The sequence below is a fragment of the Episyrphus balteatus genome, chromosome 1 (genome assembly GCF_945859705.1).
Source record: "Episyrphus balteatus chromosome 1, idEpiBalt1.1, whole genome shotgun sequence".
Classification (NCBI taxonomy): Eukaryota; Metazoa; Arthropoda; class Insecta; order Diptera; family Syrphidae; genus Episyrphus; species Episyrphus balteatus.
The window spans coordinates 10,699,014-10,716,708 of record NC_079134.1 but is presented as its reverse complement, the minus strand read 5'-3'; the positions used below and the strand labels follow the sequence as shown (position 1 = coordinate 10,716,708).

Here is a 17,695-nt window from a genome sequence, read left to right as displayed (position 1 = left end):
CCCATAAACAATGCAATATCTTGAATTCCAATCGAAATTGTTCACCGCAGCTAAAGCAGACCGAGTCGAGAGAGACCAAAAGGAAACACAATGCAACCAATTGACATCATTATCATGGAGCTTAACTTAAATATAAAACCAGAAAAAAAAATATATAATAATAAACCCCAACGACATCGGCCCGGGCTTTGCGAGAAAAATAAAAAGGAAGGCAATAAAAATTACGACCAGTGCCACAGTATGCAGAAGAAATAAAAGAAAAAAAAAATACAAAATATGCAACTCCAGGTAATAACTCCAAATGCGAACCATTGAGGACCGACAATGTTTTTTTCTGACTATGGCTTTGGATTTGGAGGCACATAACATTCTGTTTCCAGCTTCAAGTTTAAGACGAATCGAAATGCATACAACAACAACAAAAAAAAGAGCTGTGCGCACACTCAACATACGCGCCTTCACTGCACTGCACTGCACACAACACACATGGAGGTATTGCGCCATAACCTTACCGCCATCACACGACTGACTAAGCCCGACTTCAGAGTGTAAGCCAAGGACAATCAGTCCGGCTTACACTTTTGGTCTGGTTCATAAAACAATTCAACCGAGCCGAAAACATTGTGGCTCTTTTTGTTGTTGTTGTTGCTATAACATGTGCAGTGCAGTGAAAAAACTGCATCAAGTATGAAAGAGCAAGAAAGATTGTGGTGTGTTTGTAAATTTTGCCGCTTGGGGGTCCCTTGCATGAAAATTTATGTTGCACTTTAGTGGAAACGAATTGAACTTTATTTCGAATATAATATACAGTTTTGACGCCACTGAGGCGGGCTGAGCGGTAGGTTTTTTGAGAGGTGAGGTAAATTTTTAGTAACGTTATTTTTTTGTTATTGTGTGTGATTTTTGTTTCATTTTTGTTTTGTACATTTGCAATGGCAAACAGAGAGTATTGGGCAATATACATTGGTGGATGTTGATTGCGTTTTTTTTTTTTCATTCTTTGTGATGCATTCAAACGATGAGGAGAGGTTTGATGATGATGGTGCAGTGTATGCTGCCAAGACATTGTCTGGGTTAGATCTAAAAAACAAAATAAAAAACCGAAAACAAAACTGGTTTTCCTATACAAGTCCGGGGTTTTGGTTTTATTTTTTGCAGGTCTTTTTGTTACAATTCTGGTTTGTTGACTCTTGTCCTTGTTCGGAAGTAAAGTTATGACAAGTGTGTTGAAAGGAAAATGTTTGTCTTTTTGCAAATAAATCTTTGATATTATTGATTCTAGTTCTAAACTTGATTAAATTCTTGGACATCTAAGTGTTTCCTAACGTAAAACGTAACGATATGTCATTTAAACATTGTTCTAACAACTGTCACTTTAAAGTTTTAATATGTACGTGGAAGGACCATTGTGTTCAAATGACAAATTTTGAGACCATTTGAAAAGTTCTTTTACGTTCTAACTTCTAAGGTTCTAAGACATAATGAAACATTATGAGAATTTACCTGACGTAATGATACGTTACGAAACGTTATGTAACGTCACAAATCATTTTAAGATGGTATGGGAAGTTAAGTGGTAGTATAACACGTAATTTGACTCGTAATTGTCATATATTTTGACATTTCTTTCAATAAGGAAATAAATAAGGATCAACCACACAAAAATTAATTAAATAATTTCTTCAAGTTAAATTGACACCCCTTTTATGATGTGTAATTCGCCAACTCACCCAATCCATCATCAATTAAATTCTCAACACTCTTGTCATTAAAAAAAAATTTCACTGAATTTTACATTTCATAAAAACAAAAGAGAAAACAACAAAATAAAAGGTTTACCACCATCATACATCCGATTCAATGAGAATGAAACGAAACAATTGCGTTGAGGTCATAACCCAATTTAACCCCTTTTTGACAGTTTGCCATAGTCACACACTCTCACATGTCATATACGTTTTCCGTATAATTCGGCCCCATTATCTGCTGTATGAGTCCATTGCACAGTTCAGTTAAAGAAAAAGAAAAAAAAAAAAAACACAAATTGAAAAAAAGTGTAGTACTTGCTAATTGGATATCCTTCAGCAAACTCAAAACGAAAATTGCAGGAAAACACAAAATTTTTCGGGATGATATTTTCTAGAAACGTTACAAAAGGGGCAATGACATATCATCTTTCAAAACCCCCTGTCTCCCCCATTTATATGTACTCTTCTCACACGTACAAATAAGTCACACAAAAACGGTGTGAATCTAATTTAACATGAAAGAAGTGAAATTGCTTGAAGTATGCCATAGAATACACATAAAAAAAAGATTATCTACATACAACAACCCCGACTCCAAAAATGGATGAAAAACATCCTTTGGTTGGCAACTCCTACCAGTGTCAGACACAATGGCATCTCTCCATTCCTGTCTCCAAAGTGAACTGAACCCATTTGAATGCATTCAGCGCGCAAAAAAATAAAATGAAATAAGAAAAAAGTAGAAAAAAAGAAAAAAAACCGTCAAAGAACAATTGCATATTAGAAGATGTGTGGGGATAGAAGAACAAAAAAACAAGGTGTGGGACGACAGGTTCAACTTCTTTGTTCTCTCTGTATAGCTTCCCGACCCGATCAACTCACATTCCGTCGCCACACTCTCTGCCACCACACCACACACCGTTCAATGACACTTTCACTCCGACTCCGAGTTCGATATTATACGAAGTCAGAGGGATTGCATCCAGTCAAATCAAATCAGCGAGTTAAAAAAAAAGCAGAGATACCCATCTGTGTGGATGAATGTGGGAGTTTAGATGGGCTATTGGTGGTGCTATAGGAACAAACTACTGGTTATGGTGTGTCCCCATAGTTTTCTATATATCCAAATTATGGAAGAAATGCACTGGCACATAATTTGAAGTTGTGTCATTTTCCATTCCTGCAGCAAGTCTCTTCATCCATATAGTTTTTTTTTTTTTTTGTCTAAAAGAGACTTTATGATGGCATTTGGTTCGTTTAGTAATCTTTATTGTTCGTAGCTCCCCATTTTATCTTTCATCGAGAGAAAAGACTCTGCTGTGATGTGATGTGCAGAGGAGAGAACGAGGTCGCGTAGAGTGAGTTACTGAGTGGATATAGGATGTTGGCGCGCGTGGGGGAACAATATTTTATGTGACCATTGCACCTTCTCGTTGGGAGGAGATTAGTTTTTATCAGAACTGATTCAGCGTATCGAATGAGGGGTTGCTCTGATTCTTTTATATTTTTTTTTTGTCTCTCTCGATTGAAACTGGGTAGTAAAATATATTTAATTAGATATGCCCCGAGGTATGTATGTATAATCGTATATGTTTGTATGTTTAGTATGTGCTAAGTATATGTAAGTGTATGTGGGAGGGAAAAATATAACATGTTCTCGGTTTAGTAGAGATTTATGATGCTGTTGTTCTAGATTTCCATCTCAAAATGGTTTGTGTTTTTTATCGAACTGGTCAAAATTAGAGTAAAAATGACAGACAACATGACGTTTTGCATGACTAGAAGTCTGTTTGCGTCCAGAATAAATGTGCAAACTGGCAAAATAACAATAGTGCTTTCATAGTCAAGTGAAGTTTTGTATCAAAAGTGACATATGTCATTCCGCATAAATTTTACTAACAAACAGTTTTATAAATGACAGATTATAAAAGTTCTAATTATGACAGATTTTTGATAGAATAGTTAAACATTTTCAGCTGTCAGATATTTGACATGAAGGCAAATCACCTTTCATGATTGTGAAGCTTATGTCTGACATTTGTTACACCGTAGCGGATTTTTATATAAATTAAATATTTTGCAACAAATGTTAAAAACTATATTTCCGATGAGTAACGTTTTGATGGTAGATCCTTTTTTCAACTTAACAGCAGTATCTTGTGTTTAGGCATTGTTTGTCTACTTTATTGAAGAATAAGTGGCATAAACTGTTATAATTCGTACTCAATTAAACAGTTTAAAAAAAAAACAAACTCATAAAAGATGGTGAATTTTTTCATAAGGAATCCTCTACGTTTCAGTTCTGTTTGTTTACTTTTAACAAAAAAGAAAAAAACTGTTATAATCTGTTATAAAACTAAATTTCATACTTTAGAACTGATCTTGGCAATTTTTTTATTGTAAAACCCCTGCGAAACCATTTTCTGACTTTGATGAATTCAACTTCAACTGTTTTAATGCAAATAAACACAGAAAAAATAAAAAAAAAAACTTCGTCTGTGTTGTCTCTTAGCTCTTGATGGTGATTGTTAATCACAATCCAGTTGAAACCAGTTGATTTACCATTTTTGTGCAAATTTAATCGATTACCAACACCCAAGAAATCGTGTGCATGCAATTAAGATTGCTCAGAGAGACACAAGCGAACAAAAAAAAAGTATTTTACATATCCGACAACAAAGCTATGCAATGATTACAAAACGTGCGCGCAGATGCAAAAACAACAGAAAAAAAGACAACCAAGATGGAAATGTAAACAAAGACAAATGGCTGATCTGCAATTCAAGGCTTTCAGTTTTTTAGCCATGCAGCAGCCAGGTGAGATTTTTTCTTCTCTTCTAGCTTTTTTCTATAATTGACTGATTACACCCACGACACAATAGAACAGATTGAGTTTAAATGTTTGCACAAAAATATAGGAGGGACTCTGTGAGGACCAAAAGGTTGGGTTGATTTTTGTTTTAAATGAACTCACAATTATTAGAATCTGATTAATTAATTCAATCAAGTCTCAAAGTAAATGCTAGAATAGGTTCGTTTGTTTTTTTTTTTTTTTTGTGAATGGGCAGTCAAAAACTGACTGAATGATAATTTATTTTCATAGACGAACCTTAAATTTATTTTCAGACGCGACTTTTGTCATAAAATATTTAAATACAAAACTGCTATGAATTCTTAATAAGTTGTTATTTTTGTCGTTCTAAAAATGAATAATTTACACTCATTGGCATTGTTCGATTTTTTTTTTCTTTTACATTTTTTTTGCACAAAACGAAACTCAATTTTTTTTTTTTTTTTTTTTTTTTGAATTGTTTATCAATTTCGTTATACTCTCAGACAGATTTTTGATCGTCTCACAGATCGAAGAATTTAAATTCAATCAGGTAACGGCAAAGTAGGAAACAATAACACATAAACATTGAAGAAAAAAAATATATAAAGTCTCGTGATTTTTGTTGGAGAGAGAGATTTTGGAATTTTAAGAAATCTTGTTTAATTGTTGAATCAGACAATTTCACACTGTCTGCTTCACGTTTGTAAACAAAATAAATTTTTGTATGTTTTTGGAATTTATTTAAAAGCGTTTTTTCATAGATTTGGTCGAATGAAGAAAATAAATAAAAGTCTATTGAAAAACAAATAATGTATTATTTTGTCTATTTATACAATTTGCAATAAATGAAAACTTTACAACCTGTTCAAATCTGTTTCAACCCAAAAAGATTCGGTTAATTTTGTCTTTCTGTTTTAATTTTCATGATGTAATCAGCACTTAAAATTATATAAAATGTCATGAGTTCAATAAAATGTTGTTTCAGCCTTAAATACAATTTAGGTTCCACCTTTGGCCACTTATATGATAAATGACAGGAAATGGATAGAACGTCAGTTGATCGAATGGAAGCCATGTTGTATTTTTGTGATAAGGCAGTGTTCCTTTTACTTGTTATGGGACTCTTTAGTAGTGTCATTAAAGACCTGTTTGTGTACAATATATTTTTTTTTAATTTCACATATTTTTAAATTATCGTCCTCCCCAGTTTTCAAAGTTTGAGAGATATTAAAAATAAATGCAAAAATATTTGCAAAATAAAAACCAGTAACCACTACGTCATTTCTATTAAAAATTATGACATTTGAGTGGCAAAATTATGAAAAAACACCTCAACAATATTTTCAAGGTCAATGCAGAATTATTTCAGGTGAAACTTTGCTCTAAATTAAAAAGAGAACAAACAATTTATTTAATTTTGCGATTTATATTTGCTCTTTACTGATTATGCCAGTTATTTTTGAGCTACTGATAAAAAAGTATACTAAACAATAAAATTTAATTGCGCGAAGATTAAAAAAAAAAACAACAAACAAATAAAATTTATTTTACACACTTTGCCCACATGAATTTTATAGAACCCTTATGGAATCTCTATAAACCTCACACAGAACGTCACATAGACTGATGACATTTAATGTAGATTTTTCATTCATTAAAACAAAAAATACGTAAGGCTCAGTAAACAATATTGACAAAAACAAAATTACATACACATGTAAAGATGAAAACTAATCTAAAAATTATAACGAAATAAATAAACCTAATTACACCAGTCAAACTGATAAAAAAAAAACAAAACGAAAATACCTATTCCCAATTCGCACTTCATAATCGAATTATAAACAAAAACAACAAAAAGACAAAATAATCTTTAAAAGATTAAACAACGCTTGTGAGCAGCAATAAGTCTTTGAACCTTGTGATAAGGTTGCGTTCACACTCTTTGAAAAGTCTCCTATACATATATTTATATCGCCGCTTACACACTCTTGGTGCTTACGTAAATTGTTATTTTGAATTTTAAATGAATCAAACCACCATCACCACAGTGTCAAATGAGTTCAGTGGTAGACATTTGGCTAATTGATTTATTGTAATAAAATCTCGGACAAGAGAAAACCGAGAAAGAAAGAGAGAAAAAACAAATTAAATACTTAATGAATGAGACAATTACAACTCTACAAAAAGAAAAACATCGCGATTGAGGAATTCCTCGGGCACCCCTTTTTTTTTCATAAAGAAAATTAAATATCTAATGACCCCAAAAGGTGAACCCATGTCTAGCCAGCCGGCACCGCACCATACACAGTCATTTCTGTATCTAGCATTTATGTAACTTCTGACGTTTCTGCACTCTCCATCTCCACTATATTCTCCATCGAAAGCAAATCTCGTCGTTGTCGTCGTCGTTGCTACTTCGCCATATAAGCTGCCTCTCCATTCCAAACTTACATATACACATATTCCCTCGAAACTATTTAATATACTTTTTTTTCTATCTATCTCGGCTTCTTAACATTTACTGCGGCATAAGAGTTACTGTGCAACCCCGCTTCGTATATTAATATACCTACATTTTATAGAAAAAAAAATGAGATTGCATACCCCCCTCTGGCGTCTAGTATGGGAAGCTCTCATTTATATATGTATGCTTATATCATACCTACATACACCACTTACTAGGTCGATTCGATACTTCAGTTTTTGCCGGAGTAAAATTGACGAGCTTTGTATTTTCAGACTTTTTTTTTTTTTTTTTTAATTCTATTTTTCATTTTTCGAAGTCTGACGTATGGGCTTCTGGTCTGGGTCGACTCGGCGCGCACTGAATGATAGTGCTTGTAAATTCCACTTTAACAGGTTGTGTCTAGTCGCTATTAGTAATTTTAATTGAATGCTCTGGGGTTTTACAGCAAAAATGAAGTACCTATACGACGACAACGGTGTGAAGGGGGTGTAAAAAATCTGCAAACAGATGGAGGTGTTTGTTATTTTTTTGTTCGTTAGTTTTTTTTAAATTTTGTTTTGTTTAATTGACAGTTAATGTTATTTGTAATTTTTATCAGAAAATATGTGGGGAATTGGATCAAATTTAATTTTATTCTTAATTGTTTTTGGCGGTGAACTGATTTTTCAAGTAAAATATCGTTGGAAGGCATGAAAGTTTGAGTTTTTATAAATGCCAAACCCTCACAGTTATCATATATACAAATGATAAAATAATCAATATCGATTAATGACAAATTAATGGCAGATGCGGTGCACTACTGCGCTGTCATAAACGAATGCCAAAATAGAACAAAAAAAAATCATATTCCCATAAGTATCTCCCACTAGAAGATGAACAGAGCTAAAACTGTGCACAAAACTTTTTTTGACAAAAGACGCAATAGAAAAGGCGTGTTCACGTTTCTGAAAGTTTATTTTTTTTAATTACTTTCGTCTTCTGTATGCCTAGCAGCGGGACACAGCTAAAACTGCCCACGAAACTTTTTTTTTTTGATAGGATAAGCAATCGAAGCCCGTGTTCACGTTTCTGAAAGTATGATTTTTTTAAGAACTGACGTCTTCAGTGTGCCTAGCAGAGGAACACTACTCAAACTGAGCACGAAAATCTTGCTTTTTTAATTGAGAGGCCTGTTCATGTTCCTGAAAGCATGTTTTTTTTAAATGATGACAAAGGAGGATTTAAAAAAATACTGGAATGCTTCCTAAGTTTTCTGGACGGACAATCGTAATCTTATGGCAACACTAGTACTATTGTTGCTTCTTGGGAATTCCTATTAGAAGCTCTTTTATTTTCTTTCAAATCATGGAACATGGAAGAAATAAAGGAAATATTCCTAGAAATAAAGGCAACAACCGATATTGTTGTAATTGAATTATGGAATAGATCATTAGAGTATAAAATCCAAACCAACTACATGTATCACATAAAATAAATCGACACGCTTCCAGTTTGTCGCACGTTTTTTGTTCATATATCGGTGACGCAGTGGGTGTGTTAATTAATGCCATAACAACAATGTTATGAAATAAAATAAAAAAACAAATACAGAGAAACAGTATTTATTATAATTAACAGATGGGAGTTCATATTAGTCTACGGAATGTTTTACTAAAAGTCTTTAATACATCGTTATAGATGCTTTTTTTGGTAGGTATCTCACTTAATATCTATGGTTTTTTGTTTATAAAAGATAGTTTTGTAGGCGGATTTTATTAACATTAATAAGTATCATTTTGAGGCAGCACACAAGACGGCGACAAAAAGTGTGATATACTTGTAGTACCCAATTTTGTCACCAGAGATGTCTGTTATTTCATTATTATTATGTTTTTTTTTTTTGTTACTTTCTTGGAACGGAAACAAGTGGGCTATAAATGGTGAAAAGAGGGCACAAAGAATCTTAATGGCATTGAGGGAGCAAAGGTATCCATAACAACTATCGTCGTCATTGTTTGTTTAAAAAAAAAAAATAAAGTAAAAATAAGATTTATGGCGCTAGACAGATTTTTAACACCCATTCAACACTCAAGTGTGAGCTTTTTTTATTTATTTTTTTTTAAGGCACGTGTGTTGTTATGGCGTGTAAATAATAGTAGTTTAGACTTTACGATCTTCAAGATGGAGAAGCGGGAGAAAGTGTAAATATAAATTGAAGTATTGTGTTTCAGTGTTTATGGGTTTGTTTGATTTTAAGAAAATGTGTACAATCAAAATTCAAATGCAGCAACCACTTTTGTATTTATTTTAATTTTTTGTAATGAATTAGAAATGTAATAGATGTCTCTTTGACATTTTAATTCTTTGGATATTTGTTTACCAAAACGCACTAACTTGTGTCTAATTTGCATAATAATGTCAAAACATAAAAGAAATGGGTAATAATTCTGACCTGACCCATGAATTGGTTGATAGCTTGACTTTTTTTGTGTTTAAGGTAACAATTTTAAGTATCTCTTTAAACCCTGACAAGCTTGTAAGCTTGCAATCATAATAAATTGTTTAAAGAGGTATTTAATGTCAAGTTGTTGTGGCTATATTAAATTAATGAATTTTTGGTTAAAACAAGGTTGTGATTTATTTTTACATAATTTTTTTTGTGTTTGACAGATACTAACCTCGTGACGTTTACACAATGACGTTGTAAGGCCTCAAGGCATCACCTTTTTTTTGTGGTTGACATTTGTTTTCAAAAGAAGACACAATGACGTTTAAATACAAACTACCTATCAGAAAAATATTGATAATCTAAACAAAGGTTTTGTTATCTTTCAGAATCAATATTATTTTCAAAACATGCGCCTGTTGAATACTTGCAAGCACTTTTAATACATTCAGTATAATCTGTACAATATGTATGAATAAATATGTACATACTCAACTATCAAGGTACTTAATTATTATGTCGCACACAAATAGTGCTTTTTATATTATCTTTTGTTGACGTTTGTTATTTTTATCTTAAATAATGTATATTAAAATGGGTTTTTATCAAAAGTGTGTCATCAAAACAGGTAGTATAATGCGTATATAATGCGTTAGTGTATTGTTTTAAAAAAATTAAGTACAATTGTTCTTGAAATCGAAACAATCGAAAGAAGTTGATCATTTTGACTATAGTCTACCAGCACCGATAAAAAAACGCAGCTTTTGTGACTGACTGTTGTATAGTTAACCAGAGCCGTGTTCATTTGGAGATGGAAAAGTGTTCATTAGGGGTATTTATGAAACGGTGGTAAACCTGCTAAAGTGGTAAATGTGTCAAAACTTTATATGGGCTAAGCCAGTTTAATCACCATATTTACCATTTTACCAGGTTTAGCAAGAGTTTACACCGTTGCATGAATACCCCTATTGTGAATACTTTACTATCCATTTTACTGATCAGAGATCAGAGCATCCAAAAAAAGTGAGCGTAAGTTTGAAAATGAAAATCTAGGGGTAATATTGTCAGCAAAATAATGGAGTAGATTAGGGGTCTCCAAAAGCAGATTGCAGTATTACATTTGAGGAAGACGTCGTCGAAGAAAGAACGAAGTTCTGAGGCAAATAATAAACAAACCAAATTCATTATATTTGATGATATACAATCGCAAAATTCCAAGAAAACGCCGAAATAAAACAAAACTTGCATCAAAGTGATGGGCATTTTGGATGCACCAACTAAATTACTTGCTGACCACCAGTTCTAATAGGGCCAAAAAACATCGTTAAATTGTAGTTAAATATTTTTTTAAATACACTCCGACATTACTTTTAAACTGCAATACATAACGATTGTATTTGCATTTGATCTGTTCGTGATACAGAGTTTGGCTGAATTCCAAAATGCTGTAGCGCCTCCCATCGCAAGCAAATTGCATGCAAAGAGCTAATGGCTTGTAGGTAAGGTAGTGCTGCAAGTCATACAAAAACCCAATGACTCAAAGGAGAACTGCATTTAGAAATTAAACCTTCAACCACCTGTCAAACAAATTAGATAATAAGTCAAAAACGGTCTTCACTTTTTCTGGTGCTGTTTATTTATAGTTCTTTCTTTATTTTTTGACAAACGGTTCTAATTTATTTTTACCAATGAACGCGTCTAATTTAAGGAAGTGTTAAGCAGCAATTACACGAGTTAAACCAGCAATTTCAACAACAACAACTGTCAAATAGTTTCGTCATAAAAATTGTCAAAGAATGAGCAAGGTAATTTTTTTATGGCGGCTTACTTTGCAGAGCATTTACACAATCAAATAGCAAAATTCTGTCAAAAATACTCGCAATGTTGTCAGAAGTGTAAATGTTACAAATGCGTCGGTACTGCATTCGTGGACACAGGCAACTATTATTTTTTTCAATACTCAGAAATAGAGAATTTTGTTCGATTTTGATTCATTAATCAACAAATATTTTAAGCAAATCCTCTCCTAATACAGTTTACATTTTTTGTTTTGACATTTAAAACATAAAGTCATATATATATCAAATCATCATTTTCACCAGCTGGTGGATTTGACTTAATACCCGAATGACTGCGTCTAATTTATTATAGGTAGGTCAATGTCCCTTTAATCCAAGCAAATTTCCCCCTTGACTGTTAAACCACTACTATATCAACTACCTACAATGGTTTTATTTTCCTTTTATTCATTGAGTATTGACAGCAAACATAAAAACCTATTCACCCAATTCTATTATTTAATAATGATGCGCCAATACGCAATAAACTCACCCTTAAATTCCAAAAAAAAAAACCAACAGACAGCTTAGTAAACTAAACCAACCAACCATTCTTTTTGGGACAGACATTATACAACAAAAAAACGAGACAATAGAACAAGTTGAGGAACACTTTTACGTAGGTAACTACTTTCCTAGCATCCCGTTGCCTAACATAACAATACCTTTTTGAGAGACAATTTTTTTGTTGTGTGTTCTCTTAAAAATCCACTATTCACTTTTCAAAAAATGAAAACGACGATCATAAATACAACAATAAGAAAAAAAAATTAAAACACAATACACAAAAAAAATGATAAGTAAGGACGAAAAGTGCGTGTAAATGAAAATTCATTGTGATCCATTCAAAGATGGATGGAATTATTTTTTATGGCGCACATAATTTTCAGGTAACAAAACCGCAAGAAGGGTTCGATGACCCTCCTCCTTTTTTGTTGACGTTTTTTTGCTGTATTGTTTTCTGCACGTTTTTCAGATGAATAACCTATAATGTAAAAAAATGAATTTTTTTTTGTTTCGCTTTTTGATTGTGATGCCAATGATTATTCTTTTTATAAGAATATAGAAGATAGGAAATTAGATTTGTTGACCAAACTAGATTTTTATGACATAGGTTTGTTCAATGAATAGTGACAGCGAGCTGTCATATTGCAAAAGGTCATGTAACTAATCATTTTGACAGTTTTCGTTGTTTTTGTAATAGAGGGTTAGGATTTCTTCGATTCCTAGATGACAGCTGCAAACTGACTCGAGAAAGATGACTGCCATGCAAAAACGCAAAAAGAATAAAAAGATTAATTCTTCACCCAAAAATGCATTTCGCAATATATCGCTAATGCCATTAACTTGATTTCAGACTTCAATATTTGGGTCATGGCAATAAGTTTATCAATTGGAATAACAACTGTACTCAGGTCTTTGGTATATTGATAAGACAAGCTTTATTCAGAAAATTGCCATTGCCAATTTGGAATAATAGGTTTACAAACTCTTCAGTAGAATTTTGGTTATTCTCCAATTTAACACGCCATATTTTCACTCAATGCGATCCTTGTCACTGAATCTTTTTATGCAGCCATTAATTTCTTCGGCCCGTATTCCCCTGGTAGCAACTGGCAAAGTATGATGGAAATCTCCTGACAATTATACCGTCAATTCTCCCATAACTGAATTATTTGATCTAATATCTCTTAAACATCTGTCTAAAGCTTCATATCCACCTTTAAGCATCATTGTAGCCTCATCCCATACAATTAATTGACATTCTCTTAGTATCTACTCTAGACTCTAGCAAAATCACCTTATCCTTTTTTACTGGGACGTACTTGTCTCTGATATACTCAAGATTGGTTTTTACACTGGACAAGATCATAAGGCACACAATTTCACAGAAAAACTAACTGTGAATTCAGAAAACAAACTGAAAAAAAAAACACTCTTTCTTTAATTACCTTTCTTTTCAAATAGCTTAAATCTCGCTGCGCCTTAAGCGTTTCCTTCCTCTCAATTTCCTTCAATTCGTCCAAAATCTTTGTATATTTCTCACGATTTTCCACATCTAGCGCCACATGCAAATATTCATGCCAATTTCTCGAATCGAAACCCCAATGACATGTGCGATTTTCTTGCTGCCGATGCACGTGCCCAACAAATTTTTGCGGTGTAAACCAACCCTTACACTCAATACACACAATACATGCTGGCTTCATATACGAATACATATCTGGCGTACATATGCCCTCGCTCTTGCCAAAACACCGATGATAGACCTTAAACGAAATAGCACCCTTCGGAATGTCATCTATCGCATATTGATGCCGATCAGCGGCCCGATGCAATAGCGCCGCACACAAACGCTCTGCATCTGTGCGCGTTATCAAACCACTCGCCTTAACATCCGACGGCAGTATTTTGGCCGCCTTAAATTCCATCAACTGATCTGGGGTGCATTGCGAGCAGAATATACCCAATTCGTCAAATATTCGATTTATCTGATCGAGTGTAAAATCCGCTAGCACATTATTGAGAAATTGTGGCAGGCAGAGGCGTAACTCGCCGCCAAGTGAAAAACATCCAATTGTCTTGCCCTCGAGACGTGTCTCATACAGTTCGCCACGTCCTGTGTCCGCTGCCGTCAGAATTGGCTGCGGCAATTCAGGCGGCGGCGGTGGTGGCACTATCAGTGTTGGTGATTCATTGACATCCAGTGGCTCCGGAGAGCTTAGAATCTCCTTTTTGATTATTGTCGTCGGGCTGCCAGCAGAACCGGCGGCAGCGGCAGCAGCTGCTGCTGCCGCAGCTACTAATGATTGTCCAGGACCTTGCAAACTTTTTGTTGCACTACTTTGGTACGTTTTCAGTACAGTGCGTATGTTTTGCGTTACGTATTCGGTCATATTTTATTTGCAAAAAAAAACAAAATGAAAGAAAAACAAAAAAAAACGCAAATTTTTCTCCTCTCTTTTGTTTTATCTGTCAACTTTTGATTGATTAATGCGTCTGGTTCTTAGTTTACAAATGACATTTCGAATCTGTCAAATTTTTTTAGAGATCATACGCGGAAATTCGAAAATTTCGAATTCACCGTCGGCAAATCGGGGCAATACCGACAACGACGAAATTTACGTGAAATATTTCTTCAAAGAAAAAAAAAAACAAAAACAACAACGGACGACGACAAACTTTTAAGGTTTTTTTTTTCTTATCTTTTCCTTTTTTTATTTTTTTATTTTTATTTGCTTGCTCCTCTCACACACCAAAAAACGCGAAAAAGTTCATCCCAAGGCAAGGAGAGACGACAACGACGAATAAAAAAAAAGAAAAATAAATAAAATACGAAAATTTATTTATATTTTTAGAGCAACACACACGTTCTTTTTTTTTATTTTATTTATTCTTGGTGTTTCTTCTATCTCTCTCGGGTTTTTTCGGGTTTTCCTTTAAAAGAATTTTCTGCCTCTTTTTTTGTATTTATTTTTCACTTAACTTTTTTTTTTATCATATATTTTAGCAGGAATTTAAAGCAAAAATAAAATCCTTTTTCAGACAATTTTCGTTGCGTTGAATTGGTAACACTTTTTTATTTACCGTCATTGTATTCAATAATGGACGACGACACCATTCTCATATTTATTAACGATCCCACCGGAACCGGACTTGGGTTATTATTATTATTTAAATTTGATTGACATTTAAACCAGTAGTGCATTTGATGCATCATATCCATTGCAAAAAAGGGGTTTACACCTTTAAACACTTTTAAACCACAAACAGAATGAAGTTTTGTTCAAACTTCACTTCAATTCACTTCTCTTATTTATTTTTAATTGAAATATAATTCGCATTCACATAAATCGCATGCGAGACATTTCGTTACAATTTTTTTTTCTCAAAATTTTCATTAAATTCTGTGTATTTCACATTTTCCGAAAAACACACTTTTCTTCTTTCAAGAAGCAAAAAACTGCGAGGCTACCAAAAAAGCAAAAAAAAACCGATTATATGGGGGAGGTGAAGTTTGACAGCTCGCCGTCTGGACGGTTGAGTACACCGACACACAGGGGAGTGGAGTTGCAAAGCACCGCGTTCAACTACACAAATAAATATACGAAAAATGCTCGCACGTCGTTCAAGTTGTGAGCTTTATTTATTTTTTCTTTTTCGTATTTTTGCACAAAAAAAAAAAACTTTTATTACATAAAATTTTTCTCCGTGATTTCCACTTAAAACAGAAGAGAAAAAAATATATATTTTTTTCACACGACAGAGAGACGACGACGGCGACAGCGACGATGTAGTAGACAGACGACAAACTTACGAAGGCTATACGATTGGGGTACAGCAGCAGCAGCACAGCAGCAAAAAATAAAAGCAAAAACACATCGGCGGAGGATTCTAATTGGAGATAAAAAAATTTAAGAAAAAAAAACACCAACCCAACCAAACCAACAACGACGAGAAAGAACGGAAAGAAAGAAGAACAACACACTGAGTACAGAGAGATAGAGAAGCGAATTGTATTCGGTTCCTTTTTTTTATAAAATAAATTATAATTCTAGTTATTGTCGTTATAACTTTTTTTTTTTGGTTTATTTATTTATTATTTTTTTTGTCTTGCGAAATTCAATTATTTATTTATTTATTATTACGCGATAAACGAGAACAACGACGAAGGAGACGACGACGACAGTGACCACGGCACGGCGGCGACGATGACAGATAGCATTTTGTTCTTCTCTGTGATATTACCAAAACATGTCTATTGCATGAGAATCTCATTTGAACATCGCAAACTGTCGCTTTTGCTAAAAAATGCCACAGAGAGAGTGAGAACACTAGAGGTGCTTTGCGACGAATTAATTGATAGTGTGGGTTATGAAAGAGATAGACAACTATAGTGTAATGGAGAGAATTTGTTCTAAGTGAAAGGGAGATGTTTGGATTGTTTTGCAAGTTGATGGGAATGTATGTGTGTTCTTAGAATGAGAGAGCTATATTATTGAGTAGACTATACTAATACTATACATGAAGTATTGTTTGTGTGGATGAATATGTTGGCGGCGGCGACAACGACAGCGATAACTTTTGCTGGCTGGCTGAGAAAACAAGCATGGCCGGCGTTTGTCGGATTGCATAAGGGTTAGTGAATTGGGTGGCAGAATTGAGATAGGAATAGGAATTGATAGAGGAGTGTGTGTGTGTGAGTGTGCGAGCGGCGACGGCATTGGATTTTTTTTTTGCTACTGTAGTGTGTCGGTCAGATTTTTGTCATTTGTTGTTTTTTTTTTTTTTTGTTTTGCAAAAACTGTCTGCGGCGTTGCCGGTTCGAGTTGGATATAACGGGAGTGTGTTCATAGAGTGTGTTATTATGCTGTGTATTTTTCTGTTAAACTAGCAAAGAAGAGTAATTAACATGAAAGTATCATGGATAAGCAAATTGTGAAACATTAAAGCTGCAATACGAAAATAAAAAAAAAAAAAAAATGGAAGATGCTGAAATTGGAAGAAACAAGGAATGGAATGAAAAAGAACAAAATTTAAAGGAAATCTTCCAAAATTAATCTAAATTATGCATATGCATTTTGTTTTTGAAAAGTTTTTGTTTGTACGTTCCAATTAATTTTAATCTTTAAAAAAAATTGATTTTTAGAGATCCTTGTTGATTTTATGACCATCAACAAAGAATTTTGCGAAAAGCCAATTCGCTGTGGTGTCAATGTCATACATAAGGAAGTTGAGTTGACCATTTGGAAAATTCTTATCATCCAGTTAAACTCAGTTGAGCTCATTATAAAAAGCGCGGAGTAAACTGGAAAGAGCTTCTGTCACTGAATTTGTTAAAATGTTATCGTTTTTTTACTGCTGAATTAACCTTAAATCACGCGGAGAAAAATGAATCTAGTATTTTATACTAGATGTTTTTTTTTTTTTTTGTCAAAGCTTTTAAGGCTTGGCCACACTGGAGGGTATGCGGTAGCGGTACGGGTAGCGGTGAGGGTACTTGTATGAAAAAAATTCCAAACTGACACATCAACGTGCAGATGTGGAATTTTTTTAGTACAAATATCGTTACCGCTATACCGCATACCCTCCGGTGTGGCCATGTCTTTAGGTGGCGAATGCGGGATAATTACATTAATTCATAAAGAATTCGCAAACAATTGGATCAAATACTGTCAATTTCATATTTATTGATGATATTTGCCTAAATAAAATTGTATGCATTTATCTTACAAAAATTAATTAAAATAAAAAAAGGTGATTTTTGTAATTATTGAAAGTTCTCCAAGTTTTAGACGAAATCAAGAACGACGATACAGCAAATAAATTGCGATATTAGAGGGAACACAAACCTGCAATTATTGAATGGGGTCTTGTTGA

The 17,695-nt window shown here is 33.6% G+C and overlaps 1 protein-coding gene across 2 annotated transcripts in view; it reads right to left on the bottom strand.

Moving 5' to 3' along the window:
* Positions 1-16,088, bottom strand: part of LOC129906102 (myb-like protein Q) — a 212,158-nt gene extending 196,070 nt beyond the window's left edge. For both annotated transcript variants that reach the window (XM_055981738.1, XM_055981739.1), the window contains exon 1: positions 13,267-16,088. In XM_055981738.1, coding sequence (XP_055837713.1) covers positions 13,267-14,211 — 945 coding nt within the window. In that variant the 5' untranslated portion in view covers positions 14,212-16,088. The remainder of the gene's footprint in view (positions 1-13,266) is intronic.
* Positions 16,089-17,695: the final 1,607 nt, after the last annotated feature.